Source organism: Pelobates fuscus, chromosome 2 (assembly GCF_036172605.1).
Source record: "Pelobates fuscus isolate aPelFus1 chromosome 2, aPelFus1.pri, whole genome shotgun sequence".
NCBI lineage: Eukaryota > Metazoa > Chordata > Amphibia > Anura > Pelobatidae > Pelobates > Pelobates fuscus.
In genome coordinates this window covers 356,786,184-356,806,839 of record NC_086318.1, presented here as the reverse complement: position 1 = coordinate 356,806,839, position 20,656 = coordinate 356,786,184, and the positions used below count along the sequence as shown (strand labels likewise).

At 43.3% G+C, this 20,656-nt stretch overlaps 1 protein-coding gene across 1 annotated transcript; it reads right to left on the bottom strand.

Annotated features, from left to right (window-relative positions):
- Positions 1-2,253: 2,253 nt before the first annotated feature.
- Positions 2,254-2,698, bottom strand: LOC134585885 (large ribosomal subunit protein eL31-like). Its single transcript, XM_063441367.1, has one exon. It carries the CDS (start codon positions 2,677-2,679, stop codon positions 2,302-2,304), a length of 378 nt encoding a protein of 125 aa, XP_063297437.1. The 5' UTR covers positions 2,680-2,698; the 3' UTR covers positions 2,254-2,301.
- Positions 2,699-20,656: the final 17,958 nt, after the last annotated feature.

Sequence of the window (20,656 nt, the reverse complement as noted above, 5' to 3'; positions counted from 1 at the left end):
GGGCTGTGGTGGCTGCCATGGAACTGATGTGGTACAAGAAGTGATAGAGGCTGAAATGGGTACAGGGAGGGATAGGGGCTGAGAAGGGAACAGGGAAGGTTGGGGGCTGTGGTGGGTACAAGGAGTCATAGGGGCTAAAGTGCTGAAATGGATGCATGGGGCAGTAGAAAATATATACCTACTGTCTCTTATATTCACAGTGCTCAAAGGTCATGCAGGACAAGAGAGTACATGAAGTGATGTCACCTTCTGTCCCCTGGGTCATTAATCTTTCTCTCACACACAGCACCATAGGACAGCATGGATGAGATCTGGCAAGAACAGTAGGACTTTTGCCAGGCCTCACACGGAAGGGCCAGATTAAGAGCCCTGTGGGCCTGGTGCTGACAATTATGATGGGGCCTAATTACAGAATCTTATTGACCAAAAACACTAAAACAGTCATACCTCTCAAGTGTCATGTATCTAATGGAGTTGGTGTTGGAGGGAAACTCAAAGGATGCAGCTATAAGAAAACACATACTCTATGCTAATCTTTTTATCAAATTTATGCTTTCATCTTTCAAGTAAATCCATACCCCCTAACAGCAGTGTCCAGGGAAGTAGGAAGTCAATGGGCGGGCTAAAAGGGTGGACCATTGACACGAATCACGTGACCAGAACTGCCAAAAGGGGTGAACATGCCCAAAAAGGAGGCATGTCTGTCCAAAGAATTGTAAGGCCAGTCTGGCATTAGTGTCCCTATGTATCACAGTGTCAGTGTCCCCATGTCGCCCAGTCCCCTAGTTTCCCAGTGTCTGTGTCCCCATTTCTCCCAGTGTCCCCATGTCTCAGTGTGTCCCGTGTCACTAGGATACTAGGGGACACTGAGAGACATGGGGACACAGTGAGACATGGAGACACTGAGAGACCCAGGGACACTTGGGGACACTGAGACACTTGGGGACACTGGGACACTGGGAGACATGGGGGCACTGGTGGATACAGACATGGGGACACTAGGAGACATGGAGACACTGGGAGACATGGGGACACTGGGATAAATGGGGTCACAGACACATGGGGACACAGACACTGGGACACAGACATTTGGGGAAACTAAGACACTAGGGACACAGAGACATGGGAACACAGACACTGGTAGACTAGGGGACACAGACACTAGGGACACTGGCTGAGAGGCATGGGGACACAGACACTTGGGGACACTGGGAGACATGGGGGCACTTGTGGACATAGACATGGGGACACTGTGAAACATGGGGACACAGACATTCTGGGACACTGGGAGACATGGGGACACTAGGGACACGGAGACATGGGGACACAGACACTGGGAGACATGGGGACACTGAGACACTAGGGACACTGGCTGGGAGACATAGGGACACTGGGAGACATGGGAACACTGAGAAACTGGCTGGGAGACATATGGACACTGGGAGACATGTGGACACTGAGAGACATGCGGAAAAAGACACTGGGAGACTAGGGGACACTGGGAGACTAGGGCACACAGACACTAGGGACACTGGCTGGGAGACAGCTTTCTGGCTGGGGAGATTGCTTAATCGTGTATGGTTATTATGGTATGAGCTGAGATCCAGCACTGTTACTCTATTATACAAGGGTATGAGGATTTGGGATATTGCAGAGATGTTTGTTTCAATGAAAACAGTGTCTGCAAATCACATACAGTGATACTGATAAGAATCATGTACAACCTTGGGCACGCAGAGAAGGGTGCTTGGATTTTCATTGTTCTATAAAGATTGACAATATTTACAAGTGATAGGATGTGTGGTGTTATCAAGACCTTTCCTTTTGCAGTTTCCTAGATCATAGCATTTTGATCTTTTCTTATCTGGCCCTGGTTATACAATAACAGAGTCACTAGAGAGCATAATTAAATATATAAACAGCTATATGTTTTACTATGATTCACTTTAAAATGAATTACAACATAGAGTTATCATTGTGGCATTGCCATCATACCAACACTATAATTGGGAGGGAATTTGAGGCTAAAGAAGCTCCTCTAGCTGAGAGTCATGTCCAACAATGCAATCTAACCAGGTTTATAGTAAATGTATAAATGTTTTTTTACACACGTTTCATTTATTTATTTTTTTGCTTTATTTTGGTTTGTATATTTGTTTAAAAGGTTTGCTTGCTACTGTAAGAAAAATAATTGTGAAGTGATACATGTCCCTTTAACTTTTGGGGAAGTGTATTCAGTCCAGTGTTTTTGTTGTTGTTTTTTTTCTGTTTTAAGATTTTATTATAACAGCAAAAAGCCATTTAGTTTTCATCCACATTGACGGTCTGTAATCTTTTGTAAGTTGTGACTGGCACATATGTGACCAATGTGTATAGCTTGTTAGGAGAAACTTCATCCTCGTTACATTTTCTGGACAAACGCACACAGATACGATATGGAACATTTCTAATGCCTTTGGCCCAGACAGCTTTGTTTAGCCTTGTGTCAATATGCACATCAGGATTATGCATCACCTTCACAGCAAATTTGCATATCTCCTTCAAAGCCCTTGGTGCACGTTTTTTGAAGCCAATTCCATGGATTCTCTTGTGATTATTAATGGTGTATTCCCTGGTTACCACCTCATTGATGGCAGAATGGCCTTTCTTCTTCTCACCACCCTTCTTTGCTGGGGCCATCTTCTCCTAGGGATGATGTTGAAAAGCTGCACTGTGAGTTTTATGCTGTATGAAACGTGCAATGTAAAGAGTAAGGTTTCTTAAAGTCAAAGACAATAACAACATTACTGTACTGATAAATCCACCAAGCAGCAACTCATTCTTCAGCATAAACATCCGCTGACGCTAATAAAGTTGTGTTACTTTAAACTATACACAATACACATGCATATCCCAGTATATTTTTACAATAATACTAATAATAATAAAAACAAACCTAATACCATCAATGTTACGCCCTACTCCCAAAAAGAAATTGTGGATTTATATTAGTTGTGAAAAATATTCTTAATAAAAAATATATAGTGCATGTGGGATGTACAACACGTGCATTTACAGTGCCGTGGGTGACAAATGACATGTCTTAAACAATAATAAATGAGACATCTTATATAAAAATAACAGTGGAGGCAAACGGCCAATGGCAGTGTGGGTAAATACTGCATGAGGTTGTGGAAGTATTACATGAAGCAGGGAAATTGTCAAAACACAGAGTAATATCATGTATTGTTATCTGGCTTGTTCAGTAGTTTCTTGTCAGAGCAAATGCCTGAGGATGCCAACTTTATTTCCTGTGTTAAAACACTCTGTGAACACAAAAAAGAAACAGTCAAGTTTAAACAGAATTTACCAGATTTTTTTCCACCCTCAGGCATTTGCTGTGAAATGACTAGCTTACTCTAAAACATTCTTGTAATGAACTTTGCTCACCTCAGTACACAGGAGTCTACTGAGTAATTTCAATGTATGTGTTTTCCTGCCTGCTTTGTAAGACACATTCAGATACCAAGACAATACCGATGAATGATGATAGGCATTCCATTTTAATATAGTAACATTTTAACTAATCTGTACCACCACTGGGTTATGTAGAATGGCTAGTGATTAAAGGTGACAATGTGGAGGTTCATTAATCATTTATCTAAACCTTTTTAACAGTTTTAACAGTTAGAGTTAGAATGCAATGCTTTTAGTCGTAACTCCCAACAGCAAGGTTACTGGTTTAATTTGGCAAGTGCAGAGGGTACCTCGGAAACTGAACTCCATGCATTGCTTTGTGATAAATGTTAAGCGATTCATCATTGCGTATGAGCCTTTGCTCTCTTATTTTATATCCTATGGGACACCGGCCATTTTAAGTTTCAATATGGCTCCTTGGCAGAGAAAGAGAGCACCCAACATGTGGAATTGACTCCCAGCTCTGTTGGGAAGTAAGATAATTTGAGTAGTGTTCTCAACAACTCTTTTTATTGTATGACTTTTTTTTACATTGTGACTATTAACTGTGTGCCAGTGCCACGTGTATTAATTTTAGAGCAAGGTGACCTGGGATGAAGTCTCAAGTGAGACTGAAAAGTCTTAAATCTGATTTTGATACCTTTTCATTGTTAGACGTGAATCCACTGTAAGAATGCCACTTCAAAAGCACTTTCAATGGTCAGGGGCAGGGGTAATCATAGGCACGCTGACTAGTCTAAAGCTATGAAGCCCCATACACAGCAAACTGCGATTCATTGTGTGTTCTGACACCTTTCTAACATGGCTACAGTAGCTCTTCTGTGTGTCGGACTAGCCTTCACTTCCCACATACATCAATGAGCCTTGGGTACCCAAGACCCTGACACCGGTACACCGGTTGTCTTTCCTTGCACCAATTTTGTTAGATACTAACCACTGCATACTGGGAACAAACGGGAGAGAACTGGAAGCCTGAAAGGATCACTCAAAGGGAAGGGGTTAACCCTAGGGGAACTACCAAAGTAGTATGCAAAGGAGAGAGGAGGTTGAGTGCCCTAGTTTGATTAATACATAACCTTTAATATAGTACTTAAAATAGATGTGGAAATCGCTACCATAAAGGTAATAAACGTAGTAAAAGAGGACCTGTTCAGAAGTTTTCAGTGACCTCAATACAGAAATCTATTTCGCAAAAACAATTATTTGCCCAATTAAGAGATATAAGTAAGATTGTATGCAGGAGCCTACAGGATAACGGCAGCAATACAATTACTTATTCGTATTAACATAAAGGCTGGTGTAATGCACAAGTGCAGCGTCAATCTTAATAACTAGGTGGTGGTGAAAGGCTGAGACCTCCTACATGGAGATCGCTAATCTGCCCAAAGCTTGGTGTAGCACCTAGTTAACAATGTATCAATGCTAACATAGTTAGTAATAGGCCGCCTTGAATGGTGCCTAGTAAAAGCCTTATATGTGAAAATATGCCGGGGATCGGTCACGGTCAACAGTAAACCCCAACAATGACAATTATTTATGCATATGCAAAGGAAAGAGGAGGTTGAGTGCCCTAGTTTGATTAATACATAACCTTTAATATAGTACTAAAATAGATGTGGGTATCACCACCATAAAGGTAATAAACTTAGTAAAAGAGGTCCTGTTCAGAAGTTTTCAGTGTCCTCAATACAGAAATCTATTGCGCAAAAACAATTATTTGCCCAATTTAATAGGCAGCCTTGAATGGTGCCTAGTAAAAGTCTTATATGTGAATATATGTGCCGGGGTTCGGTCACGGTCAACAGTAAACCCCAACGACGACAATTATTTGTGCATTAAATAAAAGACTAACAGCTAAATAGGAGGGACGTATACAAAGAACCGGCAGGATAGCCAATAAACGGTGAAGTAAAGCGGCTAGTTCATAACAGGGAGAATACAGCCGTTGGTCCTTGTCCCTCCAAAAGGAAGCTGGAAGTCAGCTCGAGAACCGGAGTGCCACATGAACCGTAGTGCGGGAGAGTTTGGTGTAGCAGCAAATGGCAGCAGCAGAGGATTATCGAGAAGCCCCTAACGCGTGCGTTTCGCCCGCAGCTCATCAGAGGGGAGCCGATGTGCGGGAACTGAACCGATATTTACAGGTAGGTGACGGGGATTCATTGGTGGAGTCCACGAAAACGTCATACGTTATTAGCCTATCATGGTCCGGCTAAGGAATGATGTAACTGAAATGAGATTGGAATGAAACCAATTAACCCCTTGTGGGTATAATGATTCGGAGACTCAGACCACGAAACAAGAATATTTGTAAACCTGAGGGAAAACTAAGCCCGGTCATGTCATTACTGCAGGTAGTGTGCAAATGGGAATGAAAATATATATTATAGCCCGTTCTGGGTATGGGTATAATGTAGAATGGGCAATATTAAACAGCTGCTTTGTGCAGTAAAGGACAAGTACCCTGATAAACACTTTGGTAGGCACAACTGGTAAAAATGCAGATACACTCATATGTGGAACAGGTCCAATAGTAGCATGAAAATATGCCAATTCCAGCCGGTGGACGTCTGAATCGGTCGGGCATGTCATGGATATGTGAAAGTCTCGATGATAGGGTGCCGGATAGACTTTTGACCATGTAGTCACGGGTATTATCCTGTTCTATGAGTATATGTCACCTCAATGGATCGAACAGACTGTGAAGGACCTCGACACGGAACAAATTGTGTAGGGTGTGGAGAGCCAAGCGGACTAGTGGATAAATGGGGTAAAGTTGAATTCTTCATTCATGCCCCCTGGGGTTAGAGTTCTGAACTCATAGATCCATTTGGACTCTTTTTGGAGGAGAGTTAAGTTGAAATTACCTTTCCTAGAGTTCAGAGTGATTTTCTCTAAGGCTTGAAAGGATAAGTGGTTAGAATTGCCATCGTGAAAGTGGCGAACATGATTCGCTACAGGAGTACTTAAATTGAGATTAGTAACAGAGTTGACATGCTGAAGAATGCGTCTCCTAAATTCCTGATACGTTTTCCCAATGTATTGGGTACCACATGAACATGTTATGACATAGATGACTCGGGTAGTGCTACAGTTAATAAAGTGATTCACTTTGTATTCTTTTGAAGTTTGACTGCTTCTCACTGTTTTGGAGGTTTTGATGAATTGGCACGCCTTACAATGGCCGCATTTGTGAGTCCCCATTGGAGCAGTCAGCCAATTTTTTGAAGGTGTCTTTCTTTCCAAATGGCTGTGTACCAATAGGTCTCTCAGATTTCTTGATCTACGTGCCGTGATGTTTGGATAAGGAACTAAGTTGGTATCTAGATCCTTGTCATATTGCAAAATTGGCTAGTGTCGAGTAAAGATGTCCTTAATGGGTTGCCAATTAGCATCAAAAGTACCAATGCATCTGATCATTTTGTTTGTGGAGGTTGGTCTTGTAGACCTGAGGCTGGTGCTTCTTTCTTGTGTGAGAGCTCTTTGGAAAGCTTTTTTAAGGATCCGGTTAGGATAACCTTTGTTTTTAAACCGGGTTCGTAATTTGTTGGCCTCAGATCTGAAGAACTCATCACTGGAGCAATTTCTTCTTGCTCTCAGGTACTGACCATACGGAATCCCGGCCTTAAGCCGGTGCGGATGGAAACTTTGCCAATGTAAAAGGCTGTTTGATGCAGTACTTTTTCTGAAAAGTTCAGTGTCAACTGTTCCATCAAGGTTGAGTAGGAGCCTAAGATCTAGGAATTCCAACTGTGTCTCGTGAATTACATATGTCAGTTTGAGTCCAATTCGATTGTCATTAAGCTCATTTACCATATTAGTGAAAGTTGGGATAGAGCCAGTCCAGAACAACAAGATATCGTCGATGTATCTAATCCATTTGTGGATATACTGATGATACTGACAGATATCTTTAAATGTTGTCTCTTCCCACCACCCTAAATATAAGTTCGCATAGCTAGGGGCACAAGCTGTGCCCATCGCAGTGCCAACTAGTTGCAAGTAGTAGGTGCTGTCAAAAACAAAATAATTGTGGGTTAGGACGAACTCCAAGATTTCTAGTATGAATTAAATTTGATCAGAGTTGTATTTGCTGGATTTGAGTAGAAAGTAAGATGTAGCACGCAGGCCTATTTCGTGTGGGATGTTGTTATATAACGATACAACATCCAAACTTGCGAGTAGAGTGTAAGGTGGAACCACTAGGTTTTCCAACATTAACAATGCTTGTTTGGTGTCCTGTACGTGTGATTCCAAATTGATGACAAAAGGATGAAGTAGTTTCTCAATAAATTTGCTTACTTTTTCCGTCAGGGAGTTGTTACCGGAAATAATCGGTCTACCAGGAGGATTAGTGAGACATTTATGAACCTTCGGAAGGCAGTAGAAAGTTGAGATGGTTGGATAATTGTTGGGAATCATGAATTGGAATTCTTCCTTCGTAATTATATTCATTTCCAATGCTCAGTGAGGAACAGGCTAGTTGCATCCTGAGAAAGTACTCTGTATTGGTTGGTATCTTTCAAGTGTTCCATACACATGTCAAGGTACATTGTTTGATCCATAAGCACTATATTCCCTCCTTTATCAGACGGTTTGATAATTAGTTCTTTATTGCCAGTGAGTTCCCTCAGTGCTTCCCGTTCTGCTCTGGTCAAATTATCCCTAATTTGGTCAGGTGGTGGAAGTGATTCTAAACATTTCGTCGTCATCTGGACGAATAAGTCCACGCTTGATATTTCTTTAAAATTAGGGGTGTACCAGTTCAGAGGTTTGCAGTTAGTGAGAGGCTGTTTGTCATCTTGTTCCTCAAGGAGGGACACCATTGTTTTGAGGTCTTGATATTCCTCATAGGTGAGGCCCAAATCTTTGGCTAATTTGTTGTCTTTTCTTTTATGGGTGACACTCAGAGCCAGTTTGCATCCAAAGAGATTTGTATCTTTCACCCAGTCAAATTTGTTGGTAGTGGGGGATGGAACAAAGGACAACCCTTTATTAAGCAAAGATTTATGCTTGTTTTCCAGATTAAAGGTAGATAAATTTATGATCAAGTTGTCATCCATTGTGTTATAGTTCATTGATTTTTGTATCCCTCCTTGTTTATTTTGTACCCCCATCTTTTCCTGTCTCTGAGTTTGCCCCGCTGGGGTTGGGTCCAGTCCTGGTCTAAAAAAGACGCTCCTGATTGAGAAGGTGTAAAAGGGGTCGGTGTGTTGCTGATCGAATCTGGGGGATTGGTGGGTTGAGTATCCGGAAAAGATACCGTTTTTTCGGCTGGTTTTAAGATACTTTTCCTTTGTTGGAAATTGTAAGTGGTTCTAGTGGTGCTTCTGCCTCGCCTTTGGGAGCTAGAGTCAGAGTTAGACCAGTCACTGTCATCTGATGTAGAATTATTTTTACTACTGAATCTTTTCCTGTAGTTATACCTTGGCCTGAAGATAGTGCCCTCCTTGAAATCCTTGTGATCTCGTTGATACTTCAAGTGTTTCTTTTCCCTGATATGTTTCTTAAAACTATCCAAATTATTGTTTAGTTTAGTCTCCATAGATTTAAAGTCAGAGTGAGTATGAAAGGCTTTGATATTCTTGATTTCAATTTGAAGGTTCTGATTGACAGTTTCTAGCTTAATTAGAAATTCCATTAATCTTATAGAACTGTCAATTAGAATATTGTTCCATTCTTGGATTTGAATATCGGTTTTAACTTTCTCTGGTCTGGAAATGTCGGACCTGAGCCCTCTAGGGACTAACTTGTCCTCGACATATTTGCGTAGGCTCGTGATTTCCCAGTGTCCTTTAATCTGTTGTTTGTATAAATTTTGGATATCAAAGAAACTTTAATTGATATCATTTGAATTGTGTTTGATTAAAGGTTCAAGGGAAAAGACATTATCGATGTCTATTGTAGTTAAATTAGGATTAATGACATTACTCAGATAGGAGGTCATAATCACAATTCGGTGACTGTGCTGTTTGCTTCCGGAGATTGGGTATTGAAACCCTGTATACTTAGAGCGAACAAACGGGAGAGAACTGGAAGCCTGAAAGGAGCACTCAAAGGGAAGGGGTTAACCCTAGGGGAACTACCAAAGTAGTATGCAAAGGAGAGAGGAGGTTGAGTGCCCTAGTTTGATTAATACATAACCTTTAATATAGTACTTAAAATAGATGTGGAAATCGCTACCATAAAGGTAATAAACTTAGTAAAAGAGGACCTGTTCAGAAGTTTTCAGTGACCTCAATACAGAAATCTATTGCGCAAAAACAATTATTTGCCCAATTAAGAGATATAAGTAAGATTGTATGCAGGAGCCTACAGGATAACGGCAGCAATACAATTACTTATTCGTATTAACATAAAGGCTGGTGTAATGCACAAGTGCAGCGTCAATCTTAATAACTAGGTGGTGGTGAAAGGCTGAGACCTCCTACATGGAGATCGCTAATCTGCCCAAAGCTTGGTGTAGCACCTAGTTAACAATGTATCAATGCTAACATAGTTAGTAATAGGCAGCCTTGAATGGTGCCTAGTAAAAGCCTTATATGTGAAAATATGCCGGGGATCGGTCACGGTCAACAGTAAACCCCAACAATGACAATTATTTATGCATATGCAAAGGAAAGAGGAGGTTGAGTGCCCTAGTTTGATTAATACATAACCTTTAATATAGTACTAAAATAGATGTGGGTATCACCACCATAAAGGTAATAAACTTAGTAAAAGAGGTCCTGTTCAGAAGTTTTCAGTGTTCTCAATACAGAAATCTATTGCGCAAAAACTATTATTTGCCCAATTTAATAGGCAGCCTTGAATGGTGCCTAGTAAAAGTCTTATATGTGAATATATGTGCCGGGGTTCGGTCACGGTCAACAGTAAACCCCAACGACGACAATTATTTGTGCATTAAATAAAAGACTAACAGCTAAATAGGAGGGACGTATACAAAGAACCGGCAGGATAGCCAATAAATAGTGAAGTAAAGCGGCTAGTTCATAACAGGGAGAACACAGCCGTTGGTCCTTGTCCCTCCAAAAGGAAGCTGGAAGTCACCTTGAGAACCGGAGTGCCACATGTGAAACCAGTGGCAGAACTAATGTATAGTGGACCCTGGTGCAAGAATTTTTTTTTGGCCCCTGAAAATACATACCCATCAGATGACCCTAAGAGCATGGGCCACTCAATGGGCCCCGTCAGCGTGCCGGTACTGTTATAGCAGCACCACCAGCACTGGCTGTAGTTCCACCTTCTTCTTTATTACACCATTCCCACCATCGTCTTTATTACAGGCAAGACACCTTTGGAAAAACCATTCAAAGATGAAAGAACATTTCTCGTGAACAGAAATTATGCCTCAGCTGGGGTATTCAAGGTATTTACCATCAGACCCTTTTGGGACAGACAAAACATCCTCCATGTGACGCAGGAGCTGCCCGTTGTTTAGACATGAAAGACATCATGCCATGACAAAAATCCCAGGTCAGTATATAGGGTGACCTAGTAATGTACAGAGCACCACCCAGAGAAGGGCACTGCCACACCCACCCAAATTACCAACAGTTCCATCAGGGTTCTACTCCTGGGGAATATTTTTTTTATACTTACCTAAGATTTCCGCCACCCCAAGATGGGTGAAATGCCCTGTGTTTATTTATCCCAGTGCAAATGAATTTATTGACATGCTTGCACTGCAATTACTGTTGTCCTGTTTCTGGTGTCCCCATAAGTGGGATACCAAAGAGCAAATCTGGAAAAGGCTGACGTGTGTGTGCAAGGGGCTGTTTGTGGTTAAGTGTATGTGTATGCAGGTAAAGAGTATATGTGTGGGATGAATTATAATTGGATGATGATGTGTGTGGAGGGTCTACTATGCGTGTATGCAGGGCCGGCGCTACCATAAGGCGGCCCAGGCGGCCGCCTTAGGGCGCACCGGCCCTGGGGGCGCAAAACCAGGCGGACAGGAAGGAGGGAAGCACACTGCGCTCCCCTTTATCCGGCTACTAATTGTAGCGTGGCCGAGCGCAGCCCTTACCGTTCCGCCTGCGGATCCCAGCCTCCGCCCGCCCACCTCCTACCCTGCTGTCTGCCGCAGGCTGTGTGGAAGGGGCGGGGATATGACATCATATCCCTGCTCCCTGTGGATCACACAGCATGGCTGGCGCACAGTGATGAGGCTGCGCTGCAGGACAGGACAGGACTCCAAGGAGCCGGACAGCATGCACCCCAGGGACACGCTTTAACAGATGTAAGTATGTAATTTTGTATGTATGTATGTATGTTTATTTGTATGTAACTAATACAGAGTAATGGGGAAGAAAACTAGGGCTTAAATGGCTAACTGTATTTTTACATTGCTTTGTAATAAAAAAAGGAAATGAAGACTGTGTAAACATGGTGTTGAAATAAAAGAGGTTTACATTTTCGGAATGACAAATTATGGATACATTTTAAACATGTGTTGAATACTGCTGAAGGAAAGTAAAAAAAAGTACATTACTGTACAATATACATTTGTGAATAAAGCTAAACTATTACCTTTATAATAAACAAAATATAAACCATTGAAACACATAGGAAAGTGCTTCAAGTTAGGTTTAGAAGTATAGTATAATGTGGAAAAAAATGATTAAGATTTTTTGTTGCTTAAAAAATCATAATATTCCAGTCCTAAACCACATCTATTTTGATTGTATGTTTGTCTCTGAATGTCTATATATGTCTCTGTATTTATGTATGTAACTGTATGTCTTTATGTTTCTGTATGTATGCATGTATGTATGTGTCTGTATGTATGTGCCTGAATGTCTTTGTATGTATGTTTCTGTATGCCTGTCTGTATGTATGTATCTGTATGACGGTATGCCTCTGTATGTATGTATGTATGTATGTATGTATGTATGTGTCTGCATGCCTGTATGTCTTGTACGTATTGTGGCGAAACCGACCTCGCCACGTGTCCTTGGAGGGGGCTGATTGCCCGCCTCTTGCCATTGGACTATGAACCAGACTTTATGGGAATGTGATACCCCAGATAGCCATACCATGGAGCCTATTCATATAATGAAAGACTATGGGAAAGACTTTAGCTCCATGGCAATTGTACTGTGTGAGTAGGATCTGCGCGCTATTCGGTAGTTTTGTGCGCGCAGATCCCAGCTATCTGGGGATAGGTGAAATGTCTGTGTGTTATGTGTAAATGTGACTTTATGTATTTTAAAGTGTTTTATGTCGTTTTGCAACCATGTGGTTAATGGAGTCTGCCTCTAGTCCTGGATAATTGGATTACTTCTCCAATTAACTCCAGGGCAGAAGGGAGGAAACCAGGGTGCATTGTGGGGATGTTTTTCTGCCAGACAGGAGGGACAAAAGATACTTTTAGTAACTTTTGAACCCCTGGTCGGATTCATGCCATTTTTAATATGTTGTTCCCCTGAATGGATTGATTGTGGATATGTATTTTTATGTGAATGTGATGTATGGTTTTAAAGTTATGAAAGTTGTGTAAAAGTATATTTTACACTGTATGCATAATGGGATTATGTGTCACACTAAGGGGAGGGGATGTGTGGGAGGTAACATCTATGTCATTGGTTCTTTTATGCCTCCCCCTGGGTGTGGCCTGTATGCGTGAGTTGGAAATAAAAGCCAGGCTGGATGAGCCAGTCCAGAGTTCCTGTTTAACCCTCAAAATGAAGTGTCGTCTCGTTCTTGGGGGGAATTGGATTGTAAGCTGACTGCCAGGAGTGTAAGCGGATTGTATGCTTTTCTTGTTCAGCTGTTCCAGTTCGGAGTGTTATCTTGTATCCAGATCGGGAGTTTGGTGTTCTGCAGTAGCTGTGCCTGTCTCTAGGAAAGGGGATTATCGCCTAAACGGATTTTTCCCCTTTTATGCTGAACCGGTCCGCAACAATTGGTGGCAAGCGGCGGGATCGTTCCTACAACCAGAGGGACAGCTACAGACAACATCCATTCCTGGATTACAAAGTGAGGGCAACGCCAGTACCCGTACAGCGCCCCTATCTACGAAGGATTTTGGGAAAATGGGCAACACGCACACCTGGGCAACACACACACCTGAGGAAGAGAGTGAATTAGAATGGAGAGATAATGCCCGGATAAGATTATGGTATGATGCCCGGGAAGAAGTCCAGTATCAACGGCAGCAGCGCTTTCCTGGTACCGCATACCTGTTGGAGGAACAAATGGCCTGGCGGATGCCGCTTCTGGGGGACCAACCCGGAGGGGAGCGGGTAAGACAACTTGAGTACCTCGTGGAAAGGGAACTGAGCCTGGACGTCTCATACCGGGCACTGTGGTGGCGCACTGTCCAGCCACAGACGTGGAGGGCAGAGGGCATCCAGCCGGAGGGGGATCACTACACTAGCCCTGGCCTGTTGTGGAAGGCCCTAACAGAAGACGTCGACTTCGGCAGTCCAGCAGAGTCACGGTACTGGGCTATCATGCATTACCGGAGTGAGATGTTACAGGGCCCGAGATCTATTGGACTGGGACAAGACCTCCGCCGTTTCACTGCCATGGAACAAGGGCTGGAGATGGACTATGTAGAACTATTAAATTCCGGCCCAGATCCCCAACGGCAGTGTGTGTCCCAGGGAGCAGAAGGTGTCGTCCTTCCTCCCCAGCGGCAGTGTGTACCCCAGGGAGCTGATGGTGTCGTCCATCCTCCCCAGCGGCAGTGTGTACCCCAGGGAGCTGATGGTGTCGTCCATCCTCCCCAGCGGCAGTGTGTGCCCCAGGGAGCAGAAGGTGCAGTCCTTCCTCCCCAGCGGCAGTGTGTACCCCAGGGAGCTGATGGTGTCGTCCATCCTCCCCAGCGGCAGTGTGTGTCCCAGGGAGCAGAAGGTGCCGTCCTTCCTCCCCAGCGGCAGTGTGTACCCCAGGGAGCTGATGGTGTCGTCCATCCTCCCCAGCGGCAGTGTGTTTCCCAGGGAGCAGAAGGTGCCGTCCTTCCTCCCCAGCGGCAGTGTGTACCCCAGGGAGCTGATGGTGTCGTCCATCCTCCCCAGCGGCAGTGTGTGCCCCAGGGAGCAGAAGGTGCAGTCCTTCCTCCCCAGCGGCAGTGTGTACCCCAGGGAGCTGATGGTGTCGTCCATCCTCCCCAGCGGCAGTGTGTAACCCAGGGAGCGGATGGTGTCGTCCTCCCTCCCCAGCGGCAGGCTGAGTTACAGGGGGCAGAGGTTGTTGTTCCTGCCCCCCAGCAGCAAAGTGATATGCCAGGAAGGCAGTGTGAAGTGAAGGGAGAGGAGAGCAGCGTCCTCCCTCCCCAGCGGCAGTGGGTGTCCCAGGGAGCAGAAGGTGCCGTCCTTCCTCCCCAGCGGCCGTGTGTACCCCAGGGAGCTGATGGTGTCGTCCATCCTCCCCAGCGGCAGTGTGTCCTGCAGGGAGCAGAGACAGTCAGTCTCGCACCCCAGCAGCAGGACAAGAGAAGGAAAGGGGAGACAGATGGTCTCCCTTTCCACCAGCAGAGAGAATGGCAGGGAGAGGAGCCTGCTAGCCTCTCTCCCCAGCGGCAGTTTACCGTCCCGAGAGAGGAGCTTGTTACACCCTCTCTCCAGCGGCAGCCTAACCCACCAAGGGGAGATGTTAAGCCCCGCATCCGTGCAGATGGGACCGTAGTCTCTGCACTTACAGCACCAGGGGTAGGGACGGTCGGTCCTGTCCCCCAGCCACCGAGCGATATATCCAAAGTGGAGACAGTCAATCTCCAGCAACCAGGCTCCAACCAGGCTACTCCCGGGGTAGTGCTGGCACCAGGAAAGAGTACCGCTGGTCTCTGCACCCTCAGCAACCCACCAAGGCAGCCTACCAGTCCCCCACACAGCCGTGGTAAGGCACCTGGACATGGACAAGATTCTCCCTTACCCAGGTGTAGTAATGGTTTATTGTGGGTGGGCTGTACTGCTGTTTCTGTCTTGTGGGTGGGCTGCTGGACTAACAAGGGCACTGACCGGCAGGAGGTCAAGTACCCTGTTAGTCTGGGGGGTAAAGGGGAGAAGTGTGGCGAAACCGACCTCGCCACGTGTCCTTGGAGGGGGCTGATTGCCCGCCTCTTGCCTTTGGACTATGGACCAGACTTTAGGGGAATGTGATACCCCAGATAGCCATACCATGGAGCCTATTCATATAATGAAAGACTATGGGAAAGACTTTAGCTCCATGGCAATTGTACTGTGTGAGTAGGATCTGCGCGCTATTCGGTAGTTTTGTGCGCGCAGATCCCAGCTATCTGGGGATAGGTGAAATGTCTGTGTGTTATGTGTAAATGTGACTTTATGTATTTTAAAGTGTTTTATGTCGTTTTGCAACCATGTGGTTAATGGAGTCTGCCTCTAGTCCTGGATAATTGGATTACTTCTCCAATTAACTCCAGGGCAGAAGGGAGGAAACCAGGGTGCATTGTGGGGATGTTTTTCTGCCAGACAGGAGGGACAAAAGATACTTTTAGTAACTTTTGAACCCCTGGTCGGATTCATGCCATTTTTTAATATGTTGTTCCCCTGAATGGATTGATTGTGGATATGTATTTTTATGTGAATGTGATGTATGGTTTTAAAGTTATGAAAGTTGTGTAAAAGTATATTTTACACTGTATGCATAATGGGATTATGTGTCACACTAAGGGGAGGGGATGTGTGGGAGGTAACATCTATGTCATTGGTTCTTTTATGCCTCCCCCTGGGTGTGGCCTGTATGTGTGAGTTGGAAATAAAAGCCAGGCTGGATGAGCCAGTCCAGAGTTCCTGTTTAACCCTCAAAATGAAGTGTCGTCTCGTTCTTGGGGGGAATTGGATTGTAAGCTGACTGCCAGGAGTGTAAGCGGATTGTATGCTTTTCTTGTTCAGCTGTTCCAGTTCGGAGTGTTATCTTGTATCCAGATCGGGAGTTTGGTGTTCTGCAGTAGCTGTGCCTGTCTCTAGGAAAGGGGATTATCGCCTAAACGGATTTTTCCCCTTTTATGCTGAACCGGTCCGCAACACGTATGTTTCTGTATGTCTCTGTATGCATGTATGTAACTGGATGTATGTTTGTCTCTGAATGTCTGTATATATGTCTCTGTATGCATGTATGTAATTGTATGCCTTTATGTCTCTGTATATGTATGTCTGTATGCCTGTATGTCTTTGTATGCATTTTTCTGTATGTATGTGTCTGTATGACGGTATGCCTCTGTATGTATGTATGTATGTGTCTGTATGTATGTATGTATGTATGTGTCTGTATGCCTATATGTCTCTGTATGCCTGTATATATGTATGTGTCTGTATGATGTTATGTCTCTGTATGCATGCATGTGTCTGTATGTGTGTATGTCTTTGTATGCCTGTATGTATGTATGTGTCTGCATGCCTGTATGTCTCTGTATGTATGTTTCTTTATGCCTGTATGTCTGTATGTATGTACCTGAATGTCTTTGTATGTATGTTTCTGTATGCCTGTCTGTATGTATGTGTCTGTATGACGGTATGCCTCTGTATGCATGTATGTCTTTATATGCCTGCATGTCTCTGTATGCATGTATGTCTCTGCTTGTATGTCTCTGACTGTATGTCTCTGTATGATTATTTCTGTCTTTGTATGCCAGTGTACCTGTATGACTTTGACTGTGTGACTGAAAAATGATGCCTGTGTGCCTGTGGCTTGGGAGGAAAGACACACAGGTGAAGATGCATTTTTTTTATTTTTTTAATGAGGGTTGGGGGCGCCAAAATGCATCTTCGCCTGTGTAACTAAAAATCCTAGCACCGGCCCTGCGTGTATGGGGAGGTATACTCTGTGTGGGTGGGAGTGTACTGTATGTGGGTGGTTCACTGTCTGTGAGGGTGCACTGTGCATAGTGGGGGGATTGAGAGTCGGATCGGGAAGGTCTTTACTATGATAAATTTAATAATTTTTTTTATAAATTTTTAAAAAAATATTTCCCTGTTTTTAACTTGCAGGTAGGGGGGTGGCACAATTGCATCGGTGGTGGTTCAGAGGGATGCCTATCCACCGGGTGCAAGGAAGGTCACAAGATGAGAGGTATCACTTGGAGCTCCAGCACTTACACAGGCTGATACATACACACACACAAACTGACCAACTAACACATAGACTAACCAATAAACACTCAGACTGACCCATACACCCACAGATTGACACATACACCCACAGACTGAACCAAACACCCACAAATAGACCGTTACTTATACGCACACTCAGACTAACCCATTCACACACATACACACAGACACACAGACTAACCCATATACAGACAAACACTCAGACTGACTCATGTGCACACACAGTCTGACCTATACACACACACAGACAGAACCACACACAGACACTGACTGATCTATACACCCACACACATACAGACACATACACAGACTTACCCATACACACACACACACACACAGGCTGTGCCATACAGTTTTTTTTTAAACAAACAGAGGGCACTATATCCTCTTTTTATTTTCCCTCCTGTATTCTGAGGATATCTGTTTGCTGGATCGTTGCACATCGAATAAAAGCACTTCTACCACTGTGGAAAAAGCCTTTAAATACGCACAGGGACCATCAACACATCCACAGACGGTCCAGAAAATTGTAAGTGCATTTAGTTTTTTTTATAATGATACGGAATTAAAAATATACCACACTGAGTTTCTCTCATCTTACCCCTATATTACCTTGCATCTGAGAATACCACCACAGGCACTGCTTCTCTGTACCTTCTTTTCACATCCACTGCACCACCAGAAAGAAGAGACCTTGGTTTAGGAAGCTCAAGCTGACAAACACACAGTACATAAGTGCCAACAATTCCATCTCCCTTTTCACAGTGCCCCTTGTGGCCACATAGAACAGCCATTTAGGACTCAAAGTCAGGTAGCCTGGGACTCAGCTTATGCTACCACCCTCCCTACTTTGCCTGACATTACCTTTGCTGGGCTGGAGAGCTCTGATCACCGCCCAGAGGACCCATCAGTTCAGTGCAAACAGCCCATTACCATTTCACTATATATCACCAGCGGCAGTTCTGCCACTGTGTAAAACCTTAGGTTAATGATTTTAACAAATGCTAAATGGAGATGGAAATTGGCAAACTTAGTGTCCTATTAATGAAATGAGATTGGAGGTGGGGATTAGAGGTACTTTGACTTATAAAAAGTACTCAAACATTTATAGTTTGCTATTCACAAAAGGCATCTGTTGATGTGAACCATGCCTCACATAAAAAGAGTTCTCAGAAGACCATCTATCAAGAATTGTTGCATTTAATAAAGCTGGAAAGGGTTACAAAGAGTTTAGATATTCATCTGTCCAATGTTAGAAATTGTCTACAGATGGAGCCATTTTAGTTCTGTGGGTACTCTCCCTAGAAATGGACAAACAGCCAAGATGACTCTCAGGGTCTCTATTGCAGGACACCACAAAGAAAGCTGCTGCTTTCCAAGAAAACATTGCTGTGCGTCTGAAGTTTGGGAATGACCACATTGACATTCCACAATGGTACTGGGAAATGTTTTGTTTAATGATGAAACTAAGGTTGAGTTGTTTGGGAAAAACACACAGCACTATGTATGAAAACATCATCCCAACAGTTAAGTACAGTGGAGGGAGCATCATGATTTTGGGCTGGCTTGCTGCTTCAGGCCCCGGGCCATATGCCATCATCGAGGAGAAAAAATCATTTCCAAATTTATCAAGAAATCCTACAGGATATCAGGGTGGTTGTGCACCAGATGAAGCCCAGAAGAAGTTGAGTGATGCAGCAAGACAATGATCCTAAACATCAAAGTAAATCCAATACAGAAAGGCTTGAAGAAGAAAATATGCCTTTAGGAAAAAGTCCAGGCAGAGCCCAGAACTTAACCCCATAGAGATGCCATGGAATAACCTTAAGAGAGCTGTTCACACCAGAAAGCCTAATGATATGGCTGAGCTGAAGCATTTCTGTAACGAAGAGTAGTCCAAAACTCATCATAAATATTGTGCAGGTGTAATTCACAAGTACTGGAAACACTTGGTTGAGGTTATTGCTGCCAAACCATGATCAACTTGTTATTAAATCCAAGTCTGCACTTACGTTTCCACAGCACTGTGAATGTTTAATAGAATGTGTGCAGTAAATACATGAAAGATTAAAATTGTTTGTGTGTTGTTAGCTTAAGCACAAAGTGTTTTTCTGTACTTGTGACTTTGAAGAAGATGAGATGATATTAATGCAAGAAACAAACTAATCCAAAGGGTTCACATACTTTTTCTTGCAACCATATTTGAGAGACTAGGCCAACTCCCTTGGTTTTGCACTCCTCACAGTCACAGGTGCTTCATTTCATGCTATTATATATGGAGGCTGACGTATTTGAGTTCATTTAACTTAAGAGTTAAACATTTTCTTTGTCAAAAGAAGATAATTTCACCTCTTTAAGGATGTTTTCCTGGTGCTAGACAAGAGTGAACATGTGTCAGCACTTAACAAGCTAAAAAGGTGTCTTTAATTCTAATAGCTGTAAATGTTTCTATTTAGTCAGTTTCCGAAGGTAAATTAACATTTTAGAGGAATTAGTATTCAAAGCAAACTTAAAACTAGGATTACTAGAAATGGTGCTGCTTATCATTTGCTACTTTCACACTTTGATCATGCTCCTAAATCTTGTTCTATATCATCAGTGACTGACAACTTAAAGGCTAAAAGGAAATTGAACCCCCAAAATGTTTGCCATAATTAAATTTCTTTTGTGTGTTGTTTCTTCTACCGCCAGACTTTAATGACGTCTTTATTTTTATTCATCTGAAATTCATGAGTAAAATCAGAAAGTGAAAATTTATGGATGCCACCATATTGCTTTCCCATTACAACCTAACTGCTTTTTCATCTTTTAATGATCCAGGAAATTGTTTCTGTAAAGTATTGAATAGCAGATGTGAATGACCTTCTAGCTTAAACTGACACTCCAGTGCCAAGTAAAAAAACAAAACCCGAGAAAACCCAAAACCCAACCCCCTCCACATCCCATACCAGACTTTCTGCGTCCAACCACAGACTCCCCTGAGCAGCTCAATGAGAAATATTGGCAAGACAGGTTGTCTGACAATTGCTGTATTTTACTGAGTTTAGCTAAACAACCAAGATGAAACAGGACAGGTTGTCTGAATGAAGTGCTTTAGGGGTTTAACCTCTTAAGGACCAAACTTC